The sequence below is a fragment of the Oncorhynchus gorbuscha genome, linkage group LG09 (genome assembly GCF_021184085.1).
Source record: "Oncorhynchus gorbuscha isolate QuinsamMale2020 ecotype Even-year linkage group LG09, OgorEven_v1.0, whole genome shotgun sequence".
Taxonomy (NCBI): domain Eukaryota; kingdom Metazoa; phylum Chordata; class Actinopteri; order Salmoniformes; family Salmonidae; genus Oncorhynchus; species Oncorhynchus gorbuscha.
The window spans coordinates 24,589,718-24,600,328 of NC_060181.1; the positions used below are offsets into that span (position 1 = coordinate 24,589,718).

General features: G+C 41.4%; 1 protein-coding gene across 2 annotated transcripts; it reads left to right on the plus strand.

The window, feature by feature from the left end:
• Positions 1–1,470: 1,470 nt before the first annotated feature.
• LOC124043308 (vegetative cell wall protein gp1-like) lies at positions 1,471–6,006 on the plus strand. Of its 2 annotated transcripts, XM_046361785.1 has the most exons (4): positions 1,471–1,534; positions 2,205–2,303; positions 2,440–2,465; positions 3,345–6,006. In XM_046361785.1, the coding sequence occupies exons 2-4, from the start codon at positions 2,269–2,271 to the stop codon at positions 5,240–5,242; spliced, it is 1,959 nt and encodes a 652-aa protein (XP_046217741.1). In that variant the 5' UTR covers positions 1,471–1,534; positions 2,205–2,268; the 3' UTR covers positions 5,243–6,006. The 2 variants fall into 2 exon arrangements, with proteins under 2 accessions (XP_046217741.1, XP_046217740.1); XM_046361784.1 differs by having other exon boundaries at positions 2,440–6,006.
• The last annotated feature ends 4,605 nt before the right edge of the window (positions 6,007–10,611 follow it).

Genomic DNA, 10,611 nt, shown 5'->3' on the forward strand with positions numbered 1-10,611 from the left:
CACAGCGATGCTGACCATATTTTGCTTTTATGAGAGATTTGCATCCAGAATTGCAAGCTCTAGAGATGGGCCTAAGTACCCGATTTATAATTCCGAGTTGGATGAAAGTTCAAAACGTATTTTCCTAGTTGTCTTGAACTCACAGTTAGCCACTGATTCCTTCCAAACCTCTCATTGTTGAATTTGCAATTTCCCACTTGTTGTGTAATGTTTCTGTCCAATGGCCGATGAGCACCGATATGTTTTATCAATAATTTCACTTCCTTATTTTTCTTCAAATGACAAGGATTAAAAATGATTTGCCAGTAGATTGTTGACTGGATTCATGATGATGACTGCTAGCTAAGATTTTGAAAATATGATCTTGACATGATCAGTCCAATCAAAGCTACTGTAGATAAGGTGATTTGACATCATTTTATCCTTGAGCATTCTTGGATGGGCCACATTAGAAGTAATGTAACTCTGTGGCAGCATCCATGTGGCTAGAATTTTCTAGGTCTACGCTTAGACTTGGCAGTGACATTTGTGTCCCCATGAGTGACAGAACACTGAGCCAATCACGGCCCAACGCTCCGGATTTTCTGCTAGCTTGCCGCACCACCACAGAAAGCACTGAGCTAGGCTGAAACACCTGCAATTTGGAGCTCCCTTACTCAAGAAAACTAAAAAGAGACCATGTTTGTATGCAGCTTTATTACCTCAATGATATATATCTTTTTACATTATTTGCAAACTGATATGTGACATGTATTAATGTCAAAATAACATGCAAAACAGGAAAGCCCCCTTCCCCCAAAAAAACAGGTGCCCCACCTGCCCTGAATGACGGGTCACCACTGATGCCCTTTGAAACAAATTTGTCCAGGGAGATACTTTTTTGATAGGACATCTCATCATATCTGGTAGGGGATGGTCAAGCCAAACCTAAAAAAAATGTTGCATATAAATAGTGACTATTCAAAATATAAAATAAAAGTTAAATGCAAGCATGGTTGGTACCTGTTGTTGAGGAGTCATAAGAATTACCTGACAAGTTGTATAACCTGAAATCAAACATGGCAATGAATAGCTTCTTTCATGCCACTGATGGCTGTGTTACAATATGAAAATACTCCCATTCATGACTGGCCCGTATTTCCATGATCATCAAAGGGGAGATCAGTACTCAAACATTACAGTTTAATTATTGTGTCTACTCATCATGTTTCTGTATTGCTAAAAGGAACCATTCCAAGGCCATATTGTCCCACAACTCTCTCATCGTCATCTTTTATGCATTCCTTGGAATCGATATTAACTTATTGCAATACAGTATCATGAGATGTATTAGTGTGTGACTTAGGGCAGGACAGGTACAGTGAAAGATGCAAATTCCTAATATCTTTTATGTACATTTGTGAGCCACAGAGCAGTGTGGGTGTAGTCCTAATAGCCTTACAGTCAGTTATCCAATAGACAGTTCCACGAACAGGATCATTGTCATCCTTTGATACAAACTGGGGGATTAGAAGACTCTTAAACACCTGTAGAGGTAAGAAAATATCATGGACAAAAAAATTATAATATATATACACTGAGTGTACAAAACATTAGGTGTATCCAGGTGAAAGCTATGTTCCCTTGTTGATGTCACCTGTTAAATCCACTTCATTAAATGTAGATGAAGGGGAGGAGACAAGGAATAAAAATCCTTCTTTAACCTGAGACAATTGAGAAATGGAATATGTATGTGTGCCATTCAAAAGGTAAATGGGCAAGACAAAATATTTAAGTGCCTTTGAACAGGTTAAGGTAGTAGGTGCCAGGCGCCCCGGTTTGAGTGTGTCAAGAACTGCAACGCTGCTGGGGTTTTCACGCTCAACATTTTCCCATGTGTGTCAAGAATGGTTCAACTTGACACAACTTTGGGAAGCATTGGAGTCAACATGATCCCTGTGGAACACTTGACACCTTGTAGTCAATGTCCTGATGAATTGAGGCTGTTCTGAGGGCAAAAGCGTGTGCAACTCAATATTAGGAAGATGTTCCTAAAGTTTTGTACACTCAGTATATATCATGGACTAATTGGCTGATTGAAAATGACTGAGCAGTATTTGTAACATAGCTTTTGAATAGGATACAGCTTGGATTTTAACATGGGAAATTGTTATGAAAAGTTTTGTAAGTTCACTTTTTGTCTTGTGTGTGTCATTACTATACAGTTCATGGGACAAGTGCATCCGCTCTTTTCATTCCCAGACTGGCTTCATTGGAAATACTACAACCATGGGCTTCCCTCTATGCCTATGTCTTCTCTCTTTGTAAGTAAAGAGTTATTTGCTTGCATTAGGCTCGTTTGCCACATGGTACTGGAGTTATTCAAAGAAAGCAAAATTACATGATCATTTAGTTAATGTAGGTTGACAGAAATGTGATGTTATGTCTCTTCCCTTCTAGGATTTTCACAACTCCTTGTGGTTCAGGTTTTAGTGACGACTCAACACTTAATGAAAACTCTTATCAGGAAAAGTGGATGGAGTCTATACCTGATGACAAACTCCTTTCAGCTGTTACTATCCCCGGAACTCATGAGAGCCTAACTCTGTACGGTGGACCACTTATACAGTGTCAGGCTTGGACCTTGGAGAACCAGCTGAAAGCAGGATTGCGGTACTTTGATATACGTGTAGAGGCCAGTATGTTCCACAACATCCTTGATGTCATGGATGGGCATTTAGTACACACCAAGTTCCATGAGGTGCTGAACATTCTATGGGAGTTCTTGGACAAACATGGAAGTGAGTCTGTGCTTTTGAGAGTGACACTGCAAGGAATAAGCATGAAAAAAGCTGGAAAATGTATCACAACATTGATTGAGAATTCTGGAGATAGAATATGGACAAAGACATTTGTCCCCAAAATGCAAGAAGCAAGGGGGAAGATCGTCTTCGTGCAGAGTACCAATTTCAATGTTGGAACACTTAACCATGACACTTTTGTCACAGGCGACGACACATTCAAAGACATTGAAAACAAGATGAAGAAGATCACAAAACACCTTAAAGAAGCTGAAGAGAATTGTGGTCATGCATTGGCACTGACCGATTCCTCCGCCACAGCCATTTTCAAAGGCCCTAAAACTGTGGCCACAATGGTTAATGGTCAGCTCAATAAGCTCATAGTTGAACTACAGACAGGCTCTAACAAACCAGATTGCTTGGGAGTAATCAGCATGGACTTCCCCAGTCCAGACCTCATCCATAACATCATTGAGGTCAATGGAAAACCAGGGAGTGGTTCATCTGAGCACTCAGAAGAGCCTGAATCAGTAGAGCCTGCACCAGCAGAGCCTGAACATATAGGTTTTAGTGACGACTCAACACTTAATGAAAACTCTTATCAGGAAAAGTGGATGGAGTCTATACCTGATGACAAACTCCTTTCAGCTGTTACTATCCCCGGAACTCATGAGAGCCTAACTCTGTACGGTGGACCACTTATACAGTGTCAGGCTTGGACCTTGGAGAACCAGCTGAAAGCAGGATTGCGGTACTTTGATATACGTGTAGAGGCCAGTATGTTCCACAACATCCTTGATGTCATGGATGGGCATTTAGTACACACCAAGTTCCATGAGGTGCTGAACATTCTATGGGAGTTCTTGGACAAACATGGAAGTGAGTCTGTGCTTTTGAGAGTGACACTGCAAGGAATAAGCATGAAAAAAGCTGGAAAATGTATCAAAACATTGATTGAGAATTCTGAAGATAGAATATGGACAAAGACATTTGTCCCTAAAATGCAAGAAGCAAAGGGGAAGATCATCTTCGTGCAGAGTACCAATTTCAATGTTGGAACACTTAACCATGACACTTTTGTCACAGGCGACGACACATTCAAAGACATTGAAAACAAGATGAAGAAGATCACAAAACATCTGAAAGAAGCTGAAGAGAATTGTGGTCATGCATTGGCACTGACCGATTCCTCCGCCACAGCCATTTTCAAAGGCCCTAAAACTGTGGCCAAAGTGGTTAATGGTCAGCTCAATAAGCTCATAGTTGAACTACAGACAGGCTCTAACAAACCAGACTGCTTGGGGGTAATCAGCATGGACTTCCCCAGTCCAGACCTCATCCATAACATCATTGAGATAAACAGAAATCCAGGAAGTGGTTCATCTGAACAACCAGAACAGCCTGAACCATTAGAGCGGGAACCTGCAAAGCCTCAGCCAGCCGAAGAGCCTGAACTAGTACAGCCTGAACCGGCACAGTCTGAAACAGCAGGGCCTGGACCAGTAGAGCCCGAGCCAGCGGAGCCTGAACCAGCGGAGCCTGAACCAGCAGAAACTCAGCCAGTAGAAGAGCCTGAACCAGCAGAGCCTGAACCAGTAGAGTCAGGGCCGGCAGAGGCTGAACCAGCAGAACCTGAACCAGCAGAGCCTCAGCCAGCAGAAGAGCCTGAACCAGCAGAGCCTGAACCAGCAGAGCCTGAACCAGCAGAGCCAGAACCAGCAGAGCCAGAGCCAGCAGAGGCTGAACCAGCAGAGGTTCAGCCATTAGAAGAGCCTGAACCAGCAGAGCCTGAACCAGCAGAGCCAGAGCCAGCAGAGGCTGAACCAGCCAAGCCTGAACCAGCAGAATCTGAGCCAGCAGGACCTGAGCCAGTAGAGCCTGAACCAGTAGAACCAGAACCAGTAGAGCCTGAACCCACACAGCCTGAACCAGTAGAGCTAGAGCCTGAACCAGTAGAGCCAGCAGAGCCTGAACCAGTAGATCCTGAACCAGTAGAGCCAGCAGAGGCTGAACCAGCAGAGCCTGAACCAGTAGATCCTGAACCAGTAGAGGCTGAACCAGCAGAGCCCCAACTTGCAGAAGAACCAGCAGAAGAGCCTGAACCAGCAGAGCCTGAACCAGTTGAGCCAGACCCAGCAGAGACTGAGCCAGCAGAGCCTGAACCAGCAGAGCCAGAGCCAGATCCAGTAGAGCCAGCAGAGCCTGAACCAGTAGATACTGAACCAGTAGAGCCAGCAGAGGCTGAACCAGCAGAGCCTGAACCAGTAGATCCTGAACCAGTAGAGGCTGAACCAGCAGAGCCCCAACTTGCAGAAGAACCAGCAGAAGAGCCTGAACCAGCAGAGCCTGAACCAGTTGAGCCAGACCCAGCAGAGACTGAGCCAGCAGAGCCTGAACCAGCAGAGCCAGAGCCAGAACCAGTAGACACTGAACCAGCAGAGGCCGAACCAGTAGAGGCTTAACCAGCAGAACCCGAAACAGCAGAACCTGGGCCTGAACCCCCAGGGTAGCCCAAAGCCTTACTGGAATAACCAAGGAAGAAGAGATGCAATGAGAAACATTGAAGAGATTAAAAAACACAATTATTGTCCAATTAACCTTAGTAAAGAAGAATCCCATCTAAAACCTTACAACAATAAATACAAAATCAAATGCTCCCTTCAAACAGTAAAACAATTCTCTACTATGTGGTATTTTGTATATCAACTGCATGTTTAACTAGGAAAGACCAACTGTTCCATGTTGCAGTTGAAATATGCAAATCTGATAGTTACTTTAAAATTAACCCATCTGTGCTGAGATCTGTCTGAGGGTAGTTTTTTCCCATCAATACGTTTAATAAAATAGCACAGGGCCTTTCAGAAACCAGTATCTAAACCCACAGTGACACCTACAGGTTACAATGCATATTACTACTTGTTTTGATGGTGATTCATCTGGACATGTAAATGATTTCAAGTCTCTAAGGGGATCACTTACACCCTCTTATGTATGTAACATTTCCATTTAAAATGTTTTCTAAAAAAATCTCTCTATTGTGTATGTAGAAGAGCTGCTTCAAATAATATATCTAAAACAACGTATAATGTCAACATAAATAGTTAGATACAAAGGCTGCGTTTACATACAGTGGGGCAAAAAAGTATTTAGTCAGCCACCAATTGTGCAAGTTTTCCCAATTAAAAAGATGAGAGAGGCCTGTAATTGTCATCATAGGTACACTTCAACTATGACAGACAAAATGAGAAATCCAGAAAATCACATTGTAGGATTTTGAATGACTTTATTTGCAAATTATGGTGGAAAATAAGTATTTGGTCACCTACAAACAAGCAAGATTTCTGGCTCTCACAGACCTGTAACTTCTTCTTTAAGAGGCTCCTCTGTCCTCCACTTGTTACCTGTATTAATGGCACCTGTTTGAACTTGTTATCAATATAAAATACACCTGCCCACAACCTCAAACAGTCACACTGTCACAAAGTAAGTTGAGAGGGGAGGGGTGTATCTTTGCTATAAAAGATCTCAGTTTCCATTATGTTGGGACTCTCAGAATTCATTTACAGACTCTGAATTGATCTGAGAGTCAAATGGCTATGGTGAAGCTCATATAATTAAAGATTAAGTTTAAATATAACTCTGACTTGTGTGTGGTTTATAACTCTAATCATTTAGTAATACAGGAAATTACCACGACAACACCCAGAACCTTGTTTAGAGAAAGGGATATCTCAGTTTCAAGGTCTCAGCTTAGAGAGAAGAAGCCTCGTGATCTATTGGTATGTCACATGCATGACCCAGTATTGGTCGGTCACATGAATTAAGCAAACGTTAATGATTAATTCATTATGAATAAGCTAAATCATGCAAATATGAGTTGTCTGCAGTTGATGAACCAGACTTGTGGAGATCTACAATTGTTTTTCTCCTGAGGTCTTGGCTGATTTCTTTTGATTTTCCCATGATGTCAAGCAAAGAGACACTGAGTTTGAAAGTAGGACTTGAAGTACATACACAGGTACACCTCCAATTGACTCAAATGATGTCAAATGATGTCAAATGATGTCAGTTAGAGAGCAAATGTTCCTTTTGTTCCATAAATCAATACGGCCCAAGGAGGTGTTGTATATGGCCAATATACCATGGCTAAGGGCTATTATTGGGCACTACGCAACACAGAGTGCCTGGACACAGCCTGTAGCCGTGGTATAATGGTCATGTATCACAAACCCCCGAAGAGCCTTATTGCTATTATAAACTGGCTACCAACGTAATTAGAGCAGTGAAACTAAATGTTTTGTCATAAGTTAAGGTCAGAAGTTTACATACATCTTAGCCAAATACATTTAAACTCAGTTTTTCACAATTCCTGACATTTAATCCTAGTAAAAATTCCCTGCCTTAGGTCGGTTAGGATCACCACTTTTTATTTTAAGAATGTGAAATGTCAGAATAATAGTAGAGAGAATGATTTATTTCAGCTTTAAACTTCTTTCATCACGTTCCCAGTGGGTCAGATGTGTACATACACTCAATTAGTATTTGGTAGCATTGCCTTTAAAAAGTTTAACATAGGTCAAATGTTTTGAGTAGCCTTCCACAAGAGTCCCACAATAAGTTGGGTGGATTTTGGCCCATTCCTCCTGACAGAGCTGGTGTAACTGAGTTCTTGCTCGTACTTGCTCGTAGGCCTCCTTGCTCGCACACGCTTTTTCAGTTCCGCCCACCAATTTTCTATGGGATTGAGGTCAGGGATTTGTGATGGCCACTCCAATACCTTGACTTTGTTGTCCTTAAGCAATTTTGCCACAACTTTGGAAGTATGCTTGGGTTCATTGTCCATTTGGAAGACCCATTTGCGACCAAGCTTTAACTTTCTGACTGATGTCTTGGGATGTTTCAATATATACACATAATTTCCCTTCCTCATGATGCCATCTAGTTTGTGAAGTGCACCAATCCCTCCTGCAGAAAATCATCCCCACAACATGATGCTGCCACCCCCGTTATTCACGGTTGGGATGGTGTTCTTTGGTTTGCAAGCCTCCCCCTTTTTCCTCCAAACATAACAACGATGGTCATTATGGCCAAACAGTTTTATTTGTGTTGCATCAGACCAGAGGATATTTCTCCAAAAAGTACAATCTTTGTCCCCATGTGCAGTTGCAAACCGTAGTCTGGATTTTTTATGGCGGTTTTGGAGCAGTGGCTTCTTCCTTGCTGAGCGGCCTTTCAGGTTGTCGATATAGGACTCGTTTTACTGTGGATATAGAGACTTTTGTACCTGTTTCCTCCAGCATCTTCACAAGGTCTTTTGCTGTTGGTCTGGGATTGATTTGCACTTTTCGTACAAAAGTCTGTTCATCTCTAGGAGACAGAATGCGTCTCCTTCCTGAGCGGTATGACGGCTGCATGGTCCCATGGTGTTTATACTTGCATACTAAGTATGCTTGGTGTCATTGTCCATTTGGAAAATCCATTTGCGACCAAGCTTTAACCTCTTAGAACTACCCATCCGGATCCAGTATGTTTGTCATCAGCAACGCTGAATAGCATAGCGCAACAGTCAAAAAATATTACTAAAAAATATTAATATTCATGAAATCACAAGTGAAATATAGCGAAACACAGCTTAGGCATTTGTTAATCACCCTGTCGTCTCAGATTTTGAAATGATGCTTTATAGCGAAAGCAATACAAGCGTTTGTGTAAGTTTATTGATGGCCTAGCATAGCGTTATGTACACTTAGCATCATGAAGCTTGGTCATGAAAATCAGAAAAGCAATCAAATGAATCATTTACCTTTGATGAGTTTCGGATGTTTTCACTCACGAGACTCCCAGTTAGACAGCAAATGTTCCTTTTGTTCCATAAATATATTTTTATATCCAAATACCTCTGTTAGTTTGATGCTTTTATACCTAGGAATCCACCGGAAATAGTGGTCACGACAACGCAGGCAAAAATTCCATATTATGGATAGAATTGACAGAAACATGGCAAACGTTTTTTATAATCAATCCTCAAGGTGTTTTTCAAATATCTATTCGATAAATATATCAACTGGGAGTTGCAAACCGTAGTCTGGCTTTTTTATGGCGGTTTTGGAGCAGTGGCCTTTCAGGTTATGTCGACATAGGACTCGTTTTGCTGTGAATATATACTTTTGTACCCGTTTCCTCCAGCATCTTCACAAGGTCCTTTGCTGATGTTCTGGGACTGATTTGCACTTTTCACTCCAAAGTACGTTCATCTCTAGGACACAGAACGCGTCTCTTTTCTGAGCGGTATAACGGTTGCGTGGTCCCATGGTGTTTACACTTGCGTACTATTGTTTGTACAGATGAACGTGGTACCTTCAGGCATTTGGAAATGTATCACATGGATGAACCAGACTTGTGGAGATCTACAATTGTTTTTCTCCTGAGGTCTTGGCTGATTTCTTTTGATTTTCCCATGATGTCAAGCAAAGTGACACTGAGTTTGAAAGTAGGACTTGAAGTACATACACAGGTACACCTCCAATTGACTCAAATGATGTCAACTAGCCTCTCAGAAGCTTCTAAAGCCATGACATAATTTTTGGGAATTTTCCAAGCTGTTTAAAGGCACATCCAACTTAGTGTATGTAAACTTCTGACCCACTGGAATTGTGGTGCAGTGAATTATAAGTGAAATAATCTGTCTGTAAACAATTGTTGGAAAAATTACTCGTGTCACGCACAAAGTAGATGTCCTAATCGACTTGCCAAAACTATAGTTTGTTAACAATACATTTGTGGAGTGGTTGAAAAACGAGTTTTAATGACTCCAACCTAAGTGTATGTAAACTTCTGACTTCAACAGTACGTGGTATATGGTCTTATATACCATGGCTGTCAGACAATCAGAATTCAGGGCTCCAACCACCCAGTTTATAAAAAGAGAACTAAACGGGACTGCCACATTAGAGCTCCTGACAGACAGAGGTGCATCAAGTTTGTTGGAACCTCTCCAGCACGCTGGATGATTATGATTAATTTAAGATTGACTTTGAGTGTCCCTTTGTAAGAATTTCCACAACACCATATCCACTCTTTCCTTTCCCAGACTGTCTTTTTTGGAAATACCACAACCATGGGTTTCCCTCTATGCCTATGTCTTCTCTCTTTGTAAGTCAGAGTTACCTACTTGCATACTTTTCTTTTTCCACATGGAGTTAGCCATAAAAAAAAAAAATGACATCATCATGATATTAATGTTGGTTGATAGAAATGTGATTTTCTGTCTCTTCCCTTTCAGGATTTTCACAACTGCTTGTGGTTCATCGTGGCATATATACTTGATGACAAACTCCTTCAAGTTCTCACTATCCCCGGAACTCATGAGGGCCTAACTCTGTATGGTGGACCACTTATACAGTGTCAGGCTTGGACCTTGGAGAACAAGCTGAAAGCAGGATTGTGATACTTCGATATACGTGTAGAGGCCAGTATTTTCCATAACATCCTTGATGTCATGAATGGGCATTTAAACATACCAATTTCCATGAGGTCCTGAACATTCTGTGGGAGTTCTTGAGCAAACATGACAGTGAGACTGTGCTTTTCAGAGTGAAACTACAAGAGATGAGCATGAAGAAAGCTGGAAAAATCTATCAAGGAATTGATTAAGGAATCGAAAGAATAAGTATGGTTGAAGTCGTTTGTAACGCAACTCAACTAATGTTGAATACTTATCTTACTTGTGAGATTCCAATAACCAATCATATTATACTATATTGCTGTTGATATGTTTAAGTTGACAGCAGTTTATTTTGAGCCAATCAAAACTCAATATTTTCTTAGTCCT

What these genes read in the sequence shown, in the direction of transcription:
- LOC124043308 (XM_046361784.1), top strand. Translation starts at nt 2,269, where the DNA reads ATGGGCTTCCCTCTATGCCTATGTCTTCTCTCTTT. An exon ending in TGCCTATGTCTTCTCTCTTT is followed by an intron (nt 2,304 to 2,439) that starts GTAAGTAAAGAG and finishes CTTCCCTTCTAG; the next exon opens with GATTTTCACAACTCCTTGTG.